Here is a 13,503-nt window from a genome sequence, read left to right on the forward strand (position 1 = left end):
GAATATTTAAATCTTTGAACGGTGTCAATCCATTCCCAGCCCACACTTCCATTCTTTCGTTACATCGCTTTACTCGCAGCGATGGGTTGGAAAACCCCACCGAAACTCACCAACCGGGGAGAACCCCAACGAACAAACCAACCCCCGAACCGCACGGAAGAAAAGCCATATTGATTTTGATGTTTTCGGTGGTGATCCACGAACAAAAAAAGCGGCTGGCCCAGTTCGTCATCATCATTAACGTAACCGCCGCCGTTCGATGTTCCGGGTTTGATTTTTCCTTTCCATTTGTTTTTTTTGCTGTTGAAGCTGCACAAAACAAAACAAAGCTGTTGCAATTCGTACGGTTGTGTTATACGCCCGCGATACGCTACGTTAATCATCGGTGCGGAGTTGCAACAAACTTCGATTCGAAAAAAAAGGATTAAGTTAGCCCAAAACTGGAGCAACGTACTCTATGCACCCCCCCCCCCCCCCTCCCTCCTGAATAGTCTGCACAAGCTCATCAGACATTTATTTATTTCAATTGTACATGTCTTTTCGCAATAGTCTCTCCTCTTCAGATGAATTAAACAATTACCAGGCCACGTGTGCAGCTTCAAAGGTTTGCCCTCCTTTCAAACGATAAATGTAGCAGCAAAATGTTTGTTGATCCAAACACCGAAAACATCCTACTCCTATCAATTTCATCACATGTTTACTACCATCAGCTGCTTCAAAAACCGCTTAGCAAACGCACGACGTAGAGACCCGGGCTATTATCTCACCTTTAAGGGCCGCCCCGCCTATTCAATCGCTATTCAAGTACTTGACCGCTCTGTTCATCTCTGATAGTGATACACCGATGATGGGTCGGTCGGCCCGGAGGGGGGGGATGGGGGGAGACACAATTATCGGTGGCTTATTAAAACTGCTTTATGCGTCACTAAAACGAACACATTATTTATCATTAGCTTGCGATTAATTAATCGCTACCGAGGGAGGCTCATTTAGCGGAGCCCCGGATTCTGACCCGGGAACAACGACGAGCGACCCGCACACTTTACCCGCCATTAAATTGCATAATGACGTACGGATGGTCAAGAGCCGATGCCATGATTAGACACGGCCGGACACGATGTATCACGGCCAGAGAGAATTCTGAAGCAACGGGAGGTCACATTCACCTCGCCCCGACTCGTAAATCAACTTTATTGGTTGATCTCGCGCGCCCAAAAAGGTTATCGACTGTGTCTGCCAAAATATTTCTGGCCCGGCTAACACAATCAAGGCTGCCTGGTCCAACGCAAATCAAGACACACTATCAATAAGTTCTCCAAGGTCGAAAGAAAACAGTTTGAAAAATCCGGTTCCAATGCCGGAGATCGCTTTCAAGTCCGGCTTGGGCTTATCATCGCATTTCACCAGGACATCCCGGTGTCTTTTACCCGGAGGTTCCAAATCGAAGCGAACCCCGCAAAACTAGAACAGAATCGCCTTTCACTTGGGAGATGTTTTGACGAAGTCTCACCGCACCGGTCACAAGGTCGTGGTCACACCAAAATAAGACTATTTCAGCTAGACGACACGCACACGCATCAAACCCCAAGCAACCGAGCAGTCCACGGTCCAGAAGCAAGGTCAAAGATTAGTCCGGCGGGTTCTCGTATCTGGGGATCGGGTTTTTTTTTTCTTTTCTTTCGTTGCTCACGACAAAAGTCATCCGGGTTCTCTTTATGCTCTTCCGAGCACGATATTCGTGGCAGATGAGCCGGCCGGCGCCACGGTTACAAGAAACCAAACTTACCTCGGAACGCAAACGGAATGGAAGAGACCGTAATGTCGCAGAACGTGTACCAGCTCGGGCGCTGTCCGGCAGGCCCCCATTATGCTGAACATGGCCAGAAGTGTGTTCCATATCGCTAGCAGCCCTCGCAGTTCGAATCTAAAGTGAGAAGAGAAAACATGGGCGGTTATACATTTAATTTTTTTTTTTTCGTTTCGGTTTTTTTTTATTCTCTGCTTCGGTTAATGAATAATAAAACGATTCTGGTGCTGCTGCTGCTGCTGCTGGTGGTTGTTCCGGTACGCCACCGTGTGGACGGTAAGCTCGGCGGTGCCAGCTTTTCAGTATGAATAATTGAGCTCAGTTCAAAGCCATTACCGCGCGTAGCGTGTAAGGGGTAGTTCAAGGCGCATTAAAATCACGACACATTGGTTCTGCCCAGCAACAAGAAATGGGGCGCTTTGGTGAAATGGGGATGACGAAAATCAATATGATTGGGGACGCGAGCGAGCACATTTTACAATGTACTGTGTTGTTGTTGGGGGGGAACGGAGCAAGGGAAAAAGTTGTTATCCGCTATGATAACTCGGAGCTTATCTGCACACAGCGGGAATGATTCGATCGTCTGTACACAATCGAGCTACCCCTTTATTAGCAGTGTCTGCGCATTTGAAAGTGATTTTTTTTTCGGCAATCTTAAACCTCAATTCCGCAAGAGGTTAGAGTTCCATGTCCACAGGGCCGATAAGACTATCACAGGCAGGTGTGGAGCATTACGTTCCCAGACATACAATTTCGCCCTTATCTGGGGTTTTTTGTTTTCGGTTTGAATAATTAAACATTTCACCATCAAACTTCAACTCACACACACACACACAGATACTGCCGTGGACCCTTAATCTGTCTCTCCCGCAGCCAGACACCGTAACCGGTTTAGGTACCGGCACAACACCACAAATATCGTGTGAAACAAGAATCGCACAGCCCAAAAAAAAAGAGAGCTCGGAAACAATACCGATAAGCGAACCTTACATTTCGCCAATCACCACCCAAAACTTATCACACCAGCTGGGCGTGAATCAATCTGCTAGCTCCTTTCTTTCACCCACCCAACCCGGGGCGGACGCTCGCCCGTCGGGAAACCTTATCTGTGCGCGTCGGTCCCCGGTTATCGGGAATTATCACGCATGAGGTAAAAGCCTGCCCGAAACGTGGTGCCTGATTGTGCGAATCAATACCGAGCGCGGGATGTGAAACATGAACCCCGAGGGTTGAAGTTGCTGGTAGTTGTACCCCTAAAAAACAAGGGACCAATTTGCAAGCAGTGCTCGAATGCCGACAACAATGCCGCGCGCGCTCATCGCGACACCGCCAGCAAGGTCATAGAAATTTGTGCACACGGCATAGCAGAGCGAAGGGACAGGAAATGGAGAGTTAAAGTGCTACACCACCACCAGTGGCCACCCCGGTCCGCCAAACCCGACTGACATACATCCCATTCATATATTCATATCGTCACGGGTTGGGGATATAGTTCCGCCACACGCTCATCATTCGCTCTCGCCATTTCTCTATGACATTCTGCTTCCATTCATAAACTGCACATCAAGCAACTATGCGGCGAAATGTCAGAACACTGTGCCGGGCTGACTATTCACGACAGCAGCAGCGCACGGATCATAAAAAAAAACCCCGATCCGCGTTGTTTAGTTGGTCCACAAGTGCTCAACTTACCCCACCGCACAGTGCGAGAGGAGTAGCACTCACTTGGAGATAGTTACCTTAAAAAATCACCCAGAGAAAGTGATAGTCAAGCGGCGGCCGTAGAGGACGCGCGCACAGAGAGCGAAGAAAAGAAATCTTGACCTTGAGAATAAGGCTCCTCGGGAAGGAGTGTGCGTCGTGTTCTTTCACCGGCTCGGGGTATATATTGACAGAGAAGTGGTCTTCCACTTTGATTGTGAGCAGCCAAGAGATGTGCTTGAATGGTCTTCCAGCGCGACTCGTGAAAGTGCAGGGTTTTTACGACGACGCCGAGTTCTTTATGACAAGCAATAAAGGTAACGAATCTTTTTTTGGCTTATAAAATTCTCGATTTAATCTTCCTTTGCTTTTAGAGGACTTTAAGCTTATACACCGCGAAGTTGACTAAAATTTGCATTTGTTTATATAAATGATATAGGTCTAGGATCTTCAACTTGCTTGACTCTATTTACATTGAACTTAGACGTACGGAAAACGGTCCAGATTTTACTGATCTTAGTACCTTGGTACAGTTCAGTAGCGCCTAGTTTAGTAGAATTCAGTAAGAAATTTTCTAATCCTATGAACACAGCTTGAGATGCGAACCCTGTTAAAATCTTGACTTCGAGTAGCTCGATTGGTCTATTGTAAGACGACTACAATGTATAGAGCAGCACATCGTAGGTCTCGTCTTACAGCTTAAATCGCAACCGTCTACCATTGGCTTCTTTTGATAAGCTTTTATTCCAACAAAACGGTCACCGGAAGAAAAGCGCCCCATTCAAAAATACAAAAGAAAAAAGCCTAATATTTTCCCCTCGAACATCTCCAATCTCGGCTGCTGCTACTAGCGACTTGTAAAAAGGTTTTGTAAATATGTTTTGTTACAATGTCGTTAATTTAAAACTTGTAACTCTGCCAGAATCGTAACATAAAAGCCCACTAATCCTTTCAAGTCTTGCAATCACGTCTCGTCAAACTCGAGCAATAAACTTAAGTGACGCTCGTCATAACCATAAAACAGGTGCCGGATAATGGTGTAACTTTATATAGTTCCGAGATAAGGAATTCGTTTCATTATCGGTAAATTTGCACTTATTGGGTAATTTATACATTATTACAGCTTATCGGCGTTCAAGACTCTAGTTTCAATCCGGTTTTAATTAAAAGTTTTTCCCGCAAAATGAAATAGAATTTGGAAGTCTCCATAATTATGTTGCATTCCAGCCAACACGAATGGGACCCAGTACAAGGAGCCCCAAGTAATTTGTGACTTCCGAAAACAAGACGCTGCTACACTTGGGAACTCCTGTTGCGCCAGGCTGACAACGGTTTCACCAAATGTGAATATTAGTCCCTTCACCATCATAACCACGGTCCAATGCTTCGGAGCTGGAATTCTCCAACAGAAAGCTTACTTCCCATCAACCTTTATCAAACACATCCGATCCCCGGGCTGCGCGCCGACTTCTGACCAGCGAACGGCTAAATAAAGCTCTCAAAAACGGAAAATGCGACAACACCGGTATGTGGAGACACCTTTTCGGAGCGCGTTACATAAAAACGACATTCCAGCGGAGGTCGATCTTACCACCCTATTCTCTACAGGGTGTGTAGTAGAAGAAGAGGAAGCTAAGACAACCCAAACATGTCCAACCATCCAGAGCAGCATAGCGGGTGAGAAGGAAGAAGCACCACGCCCGCAATCACCAAACCGGATATTATCCCAAGCGCGCACTGTGCCGTGGACGTGTGGACAGTCTCGAAACTTGACTTAACACGTGGATGGGACCCGGGGGTGAATATCGAACTACGTCAGTAGTAGTAGCAGTTGCCTGGAATGTTATTCTTCCAACTGTTTGACTCGTCGTTGACAATTTCAATTTCATCTTCCCATCGGCAAGAAGGGTTGGTACTCGCTTGGTGCGTGGGATGATGCTCGAAAAATAAAAACCAACTGAACAAAAAAGAGCAACGATGAAGGACGAATCGATTGAAGGATGGAAAAATGCGCGCGCAACCCGGCACATGTCACCGTTGGGTGGAGAGAGGTCCCACGATGGACCGATTGCCTTGCCGGTGAAGAAACGAGAAAAAAACAGCAACCGAAACACTACCACATTTTTACAAGATCCTAGAATTAGTTCCAACGGTTTGGATGCCCTCGTCCAAAAGGCACCGAAAAACCCAAGGACATGGCTCCCCAACAAAAAGCATGACATGCCGATATTCCCTAGCAGCCGGGTAGTATTATACCGGCTACCGGTCGACCAAAGAGCCAACAACACTTCTTTCACCACCGGATTCTTATCATCCAGACGCAATACTAATTCGTTCCCAGACAGTTTTCCTCCGGTCCTCAGGTCGTGTCCCAAACTACTTTCGACGAGGAATCCCGAGCAGAAGAAGCAAGAACTTATGTACCGTCCATAGTAGCAGCCAAAGTTCTGTCGTGCACCGTGGTGTTGTTGTGGCTTTACAACTTGAGAGAGCTCGCTGGCTAGATAAAATCTTCAACCACCACCAAAAGCAAGTAAACAACAAAAAACGCTTCTCTTCAAATTAAACGTCTCCGGTAGCTCAACCAAAAAACAAAAAGAGCCACCACACGCTCATTTAATCTTTAATTCTCTTTTAATTAATTTTTCGAAAGTAAATCCTAACACTCCGTTGGTGTGGATGATGGCCGCCGCGCTTTCCCTGTTGCGGAGAGACGACCTCTCTTAAAAAAGAAAAACTTTTCGCCCATTAGATTCGATAAGCGCCGTTTGCTCGGCTCGTGATGTGTAATCGTTAAAGCTTAATCGGAAAACTTTATTAGAGGTATTATTGCTAGTTGTATGCGTCAATGAGTATTGCTGTTTTTCTTTATCGAAAAAAGTCTTTAAAGGCATTGAATCAGCTGTATCTTGATTGGGACACATTTTGTTAATTTGTAGGTTTAAAGCCTTAAGATATACGAGCGAGGTTTCTTAGGAGTTTGAAGCTAAATTTTATTACCTTCTGGTATTTATTTGATTCTTTATTATATTATCGTTCAAGGATCTCTCAGCTATTCTTGATGATAATTTCAAATTACCAACTTCAATATACAATTTCCCTTAATATCTCATCGAAAAGAGTCAGAAAGTTCGTTGGACTCCCAGTAAACTAGCTAAATCATTCTAGCCCTTCCTTGGTCGTACAAATCCTCCCTTATCACGCAATATTGTCTTCCTTCATAGAATCAGACGTTTTACCTTCGGCAACGCCTTCACCTCCATTAGCATTATTATAACAATTAATATTTTCCTTTTCTCCTATAAAAGCTTCACCTCAACAAAATGGACGCCGGTGACAACTTTCTTCCTTCGAGGCGAAATTCATTCGAAACCCACATCGTTCGTCTGTTTTTAAATTAACATTTTAGCATTTGCATAAATGAAGGAATTTCTTCAGTCCTGGTCAGAGTGTGTGTGTGTGCGTCCGCGTGTCACGCCCCGCGATGTCAAAAACCGCTTGACGGACGCATTACTTCTTTTTTTTTGCTTCCATTGACGCACACACACAAAAAGGTCAAATGTCAGTCAGAAAACGAATGCAGCGATAAGAGAAGGTTAGACAGCGGAACGCAACTGCGTACGATACAAAAGATTAATTAGCGAATGGGTCAACAATCGAATTAATTGTGTTTTGCTAATAGGGAGTTAAGGGTCACCGTTTAAAGAATCCCCGATAGGAACCAGGTGCCCGCCCTGAAGTTCAAGATTTATTTTGTTTTTGCTGAGCTCATGTTATTCTTTCCCCGATTTAATCGGGTTTAAACTCTGACTACATTAAAATTCTACCCTTTCGATGTGTCCTAAAACAACAAGCGGACTTTCGTAAAGTAAAAGGCTGACGCGCCCATGCCAGCGCCACACTATCAGGTACAGATAATGGCAGATTATTGTAACGAACCGGTATGACACTGTAACAACGCTATGGGCACGTGCTTCAACACAAGTCAAGGCAAAACAACAAGGCAAAGGGTGGGGAAAATGGGCAGATCATTAGCATCTGGAAATCGCAACAGGTCCGGTGGTTTCGTCTTGTATAATCGGATTAAGTGCGCTAATGAATGCGAAATAAAAACTTCGGCTCTGGGTGCAGCTCGTAATGACGCTAATCAAAGATGCGAAGCGCAAGATGCTCAAGTGTGACCAGTTCACCAGTACTGATTGCATCGTTATCGATCGCAAAGAAATCCTTCTGGGAAGGATGAAATTCGGTGCTTTAAATTCAATTATTCTGATGTGCAAATTTGCATACAACCTCTCAATCTGGCAAGGAGCGCGATACAAGGGCAGCAAAAGGCAAGTGTAACCGTTTTCACATCATCACCACTTATTGCCGCCGGCACGACTCGCTCGACACGTGCGGTAACGTGCATTACAGCGTGCGGTCTGTGCGCCGGCGAGAGACGCCACACCGGTTACACGATACCATAAACATAACGCCTTGAAGGTACTACCGAGCAGCTTGACAGATCAATCCCGAAATGTGATAACGGTCGATCGATAACGCGTGTGAGAGTGTGTGACATAAGAGCGTGTCACGATCCACCAAAACTCCACCCCAGACAATAATAAGTCGTGGGAAAATATCACGAGGAAATTCTGCCGTAGTTGTCGTAGGACAGAGGACTCTGAACAGTTTACACATAATTCTGGGAACTACAAGATCTTTATCTGGAACGATTTGGACACACTGAGCTAAGCTAAGTTCTCATAGTTAAGCATAATCCTAGAGCCGGGACGCTAGTTTTGAAGCACTCTCCAACACCAAAAGCACGCATTCACACAGTTTTTAAAAGACGAAATTGCGCGGACCAATTTCGCGGACCAAAACCATGTTGCATCGCCATCGAAACCTGAAAAAGGAGGGCCGCGGTAGGCACTATGGCCGGAGAGTGTGGAGAGCAAAAGTGAGCCGCCGATTGCCCATGGGGCACCTCAGCCAGTTGCGGCGTGCCGGCGGTGGTGGCCAACCATAAACTTTGTGTCTTCGGTGAAAGGCATGAGCTTCGCATGGTGGTGATTGGTGGTGGGTACAGTAACTTACGAAATATCTTTGACACCGATCGATCGTGGAGAGGTAGAGTGGTGTTCGCGCGAAAGTGTGGAGGGAAGGCAAAAACTAAAGCTCTTGGCTTTTCTTCGCCGGCGTCGCCATTGCCGCCGATCTGAAGCAGCAACATTACGATTGGCGGCGGCAGCCGACCAACCACCCCATGATTGTGTGTGCCGGTGGTGTTGCGTCAGTCAACTCGCGTTTTCTTCAGCTTGCCGCGCCGTGCTCCTAACCTCTCAACCACGGATACCCTGCTCTGGATGGGATGACCTGGTTGAGGAGTATGCAAAAGATAACAGCATTCCTTCCTCTGGTCGAGAGAGAGGATGCGGTGCCCTGGATTTGGGATTCGATCCTCATCGTGGATGCTGACAGGAAACGACGTAATTCATCTCCGCAACGTCAGTTCCGCTATGATTAGCTGAACTTTTACTTAAGGGGGAAAAAGTTGTGATACCAATTCTTTTGCACTGATGAGAGACAGCTTTCAATCAAATATTCTAAGGATTTGACAGCTTCACGCAGCAGTTCGTTATGCAGAAGTTCTGAAGGATTCCCGACGGGTTACGGAGGCGTTAAGAGGACCTCGTTGGAATTAATTTAAAAGGATCCGTTTAGATTTAATCGAGACTATGGTCTTGATGCTGCTGTCATCGGATTCAAATATCCTCTTCTTATATCTCTTTGGCTCTACAGCCCTTAAAGTTGTTGTCCTGGAATTTCCATTTTTTTATTGAATAACAGTCAAAATATGTTATCGTATGACGTTGTGGCCTTCAAAGAGAAAAGATATCCGCAAAAAATAATAAGCAAGTAACTGTGTTGATTGTGACCACCCAAGGGACTCCTCAGGAAACGCACACACACATCAGCGAACTATCTTCGTCACAATAAGTAAACAAAACTCTGATGGCCAACAAAATAGCATTGAAAACGGGCACAGAGTTGACAGACGGTGGGATCAAAATGACTTGACGTCGTTATGTCACTCGTGGCCACCACCGATGCCGCCGCTCACCAACACACACACAACGCACACTATGCGCATGATGCATGATCAATGGGAATAACATATCGCACTGACCACAACGTTTGAGGTGGGTGGGCGCAAAAGAAGGAACACACTCACCTCCCCCCCAGTCGATGTTAACGATTTGCGGTCGAGGTCATGCACATATGTGTTCCACAACAAAATGTTGATCGCAGTTTTCGCTTCCCACATTCCACATTCACTAGGGAAGAGCAGCAAAAAGGACGAACCTGTGGCTTCTTCAGCGATGTAACCAATTTCGATCACACAAGTTTGGAACCCGTTTTGAGCATGGTCCGGTTTCGTTTCACGCTTTTCGGCGTGATTAGATAATGCTACACAACACCATTCCTTCGTTCGGACTATTTCTAATGCATATCCGCAATTTTTCGTCCCAATGTCTAAGGCCTCAATACACCAGAAAGCCCAGCCCCACTCTCTCTCCTTTTCTCAAAACCCCCTCCCTCTTTCAGGTTGGACCGCGAAAACTGAACTTCAGGTTGGAGAGATGAAAACTCAACGATTACCTAAGAGCTTTGATGAAGCCCGATGACGGTACGGTTTGCTCTACATTATTAACACACCTTGATCAGTAACAGTGTGCGAGGGTGATCAGTGATGCCGAAATAAGAGGCTCGGCACGAATCGAATCCGGCAACAAAAATTTACCATCCCACCGAACTCGGCCAAGTGAAAGTTGTCCCTCTCTCTCTTTCTAGGAGGGGGAGGATGGGGGAATTTGGGGTGAGAGGTCCCACGGGGGCCTGGTCAAAACAAAAAGCTTTGCAAATCGCTTAAAAACTTGTTTGCGAGAGATGAATGAGAAGCCGGATTAATCGTTTTACAAAAAGCCAATCCCGGATAAAATCAATCGAAAATTATTTAAGAGATAATTTTTAACAACAAACCTTTTTTTGTAAGAACAATTAATTTCAAACGCACTTTGAGTGTTAGCTTTTTGAGCAAAATTTGCAATTTATCGCATCAAATTTCGCACACGTTACGTACATTACAGTATGGCCAATTCGATAGTTTGCTGCGGACAGGTGGATTCAACTTCAACCGCAAAAGGTGGGAGTTCCAGCCGTACACCGCACACCGTAGAGGGAAAACTTTCTGTTTGATAAACCAGCCAACGTAACTGTGTCAAAACCATCCGTCCATTTACATCGAACCCGTCCGTGGCGAATATTCGGTGGGGAGGTTGGAATGGTGAAGTATTGCCGTGTGGCCACAGTTAATGGTTTTTCAATACACGTCCTTGACTTCAACACACATCCAGTGCGGAGGTGTGTCGTGTTTGGTGGTGCTAGTAAAGGTTGGTATAGGGTTTCGTTGCGAATACCAAAAATAAATACCCAAACAAACCTTCTGCACACACGCATGCACTTCACAATGCTCGGAAGCAACTCGTACACAGCTGTGCTGTAAGGTGTTTTCCAACCCGAAGACTTGGCCTGTGGATGTGTGGATATATGTTGAACGTTGGGGAGAGATGTATTACCCTGTGCAAAATTACACACCTTTCACCAAGAGATTATTCAGTTGGATAATATGCCTCAAAACAATTACCTTCGTAAGGTTGACACTGAGAGCTTTGTGTTGTGATGTCCACTTTCACTGTCCCCCACTGTGCACGCCATTTTGCCAGAATTATTTTTAAGTTCCCAAAAGAAGTTAAGTTAGGTGAAGGACCCCGCATATATTGTTTACAATAAAAAGGCAGCACACAATAAGCATCTCTATTTGCGATTCGAATCGCAGCACAATATGGAGACCCCGACCGCCGGAACCTTCTTCGATAGTCCCATGGAACCTCGACGGCAACAAAATGGCAACCTCCATACATTACCCGCCCCAACCCACACACACACAAGTCACTCTCGCTCGGTAAACAGCATTACGCCAGCAAGTAAACATCAAACAAAACTTACGAGACTCCGAATTCCAATCGAAGCCATACCCCTACTTTCCACGTCGTTTGTGTTGTTGTTCTTGCAAAATTCGCATACATCCACGCGATCCTTACAGCAGCAACCGACCAACCAAGCAGGCCAAAAAATCATCCATACAGGTCGCCCCCCATCCGACGAAAAGCGAGACCCAACGACAAACAATAAAAGCAGCGCAGAATATGTGTTATGTGATCGATCAAATCTAACGATCCGCGAACCGGGTTAGAGGGTGTTTGTTTGAGCGTATTTTTTTGAATGTGTTTTTCTGTTGCGGCTTGGAAGAAAAGGATAGATTTTCTTTCACCGAAAAAATAGGATTGCAAAAACAAAGAGCCAAAGAGAGATTGCAAAATAGCGACGCAGGATAAGTGGGTCAATAAGGTGTGCAGCACAAAAGCACGCAAGCTTCATTGTCACCCGCCAGCAGTGAATGAGTCAGTGAGGTATGGAAAATGAGCAAACGCAAGCAAAACATCGTTGCTGCTGCTCCACCAGACGATCAACGATTGCAGTGTAAAATTTGGAGCCCACTTTTTAGCCATTTTAGAGGGCGGCCACAGAGAGGGCAAGAGAACGAAGAAAACTCTATTAAAAATTCTTTCTCTTCAAACACTGCTTGACAAAACGCGCTCAGGATTTGAACCCAGTCCCGAGCGAGTAGTTGACTCACGGCTTACCTGTTATACTATTTGGTGTATCGACTGACCGTATCGTTAGAGGCGAACGATATCGTAAGCGATCAGATCGTAAGACTGCCGGCTTGAAATCCCAAAAGTTTGTTTTGGTTGATTTTTTGGTAATTTTCTTCGGGAATTTCCTCGATGAAGATTTTTAAAATAATCTTCAGGATCTTTTAACAGCAATTGACGATCGCTCGTATGCTACGGTAGTATGGGTGAAACTTTTCGATCGATAAACATAATCCGCAACCACTGAAACTGTACCATCCTCCAGCCACCACCAAATCTTGCCCATTCGACGTAATTAACATATTTTAACGATTTCGATCAATCGGATGACACGTTGTCGCTAGGCATGTTACGACATGGCAAACCCACACACACACACACACACGGCCATACTACAGCATTGATGCGAAGCTGAAAAAAGCTCCACAGCGCGAACAAAACAGCATCGTTTACAGCACACACACACACACCACACTACTTCGCGTCCAATCCGTGAAGTATCGGGCCGTGAGTATCGTGGAGTGTTATGTTTTATGTTGCTGCGCCTGCTATATCGATTTGTGATTTGAATGAATTAATTTCATTCAACTAGCACGAAGAAGCTAGGTTTCGGTGTACAATAAAAATCAGCAGGTAGATAAAGCATAAAGCTTAAACCTTCATCATCCCCCCGCGTGCCCGGGAGGGCCAACCGGGCGAACGAATTTTGAACGTTCAGCAGTTATTGCCCCCCGAAAATCGACCTGTTTTGTTGATGTAACCAACTGCCTGGGTCTGATGAACTTTATTACATGGCAATGAAAAATGCCGCACACACACACACAAACAGTCAGCAAAACCCACCACCCACCCTTAGGAGGAGGCGGTTTGTGGGTTTTTTTGTTTATGCTTTGGTTGCTACATTAAGTAACAGGCAAAAAGATTAACCCGAAAACGAGCTACGAAAAGTTTCTTCATCGTTTGGAAATAATTAATTTCACAACAAAATTTAGTACTTTGTCGTGAAGAAGAAAGCACACCCCATCCCATACATCCCGTGATACCGGTTTACCTGGGAACATCGATTGATTAAACCAGTTCTCCTCCAGTGTGACGTCAGAAAGGTGAAAAATCCCCCAAAATGAAAGTGGACACCTGAATATGTGTATTTTCTCGCTCTCTCTCTCTCTCTCTCTCTCTCTCTTTCTCTCTCTCTCTCTCTCTCTCTCTCACTCTCTCTACAAACATGTA

The 13,503-nt window shown here is 45.4% G+C and overlaps 1 protein-coding gene across 6 annotated transcripts in view; it reads right to left on the reverse strand.

Annotated features, from left to right (window-relative positions):
• The window catches only part of LOC118509824 (elongation of very long chain fatty acids protein 6), a 32,990-nt gene that overhangs the window by 7,894 nt on the left and 11,593 nt on the right, over positions 1–13,503 (reverse strand). For all 6 annotated transcript variants that reach the window (XM_036050990.1, XM_036050988.1, XM_036050994.1 and 3 more), the window contains one exon: positions 1,787–1,924. In XM_036050990.1, the coding sequence (XP_035906883.1) occupies positions 1,787–1,924 (138 nt within the window). The remainder of the gene's footprint in view (positions 1–1,786; positions 1,925–13,503) is intronic.

This window comes from Anopheles stephensi, chromosome 3, assembly GCF_013141755.1.
Source record: "Anopheles stephensi strain Indian chromosome 3, UCI_ANSTEP_V1.0, whole genome shotgun sequence".
Lineage (NCBI taxonomy): Eukaryota > Metazoa > Arthropoda > Insecta > Diptera > Culicidae > Anopheles > Anopheles stephensi.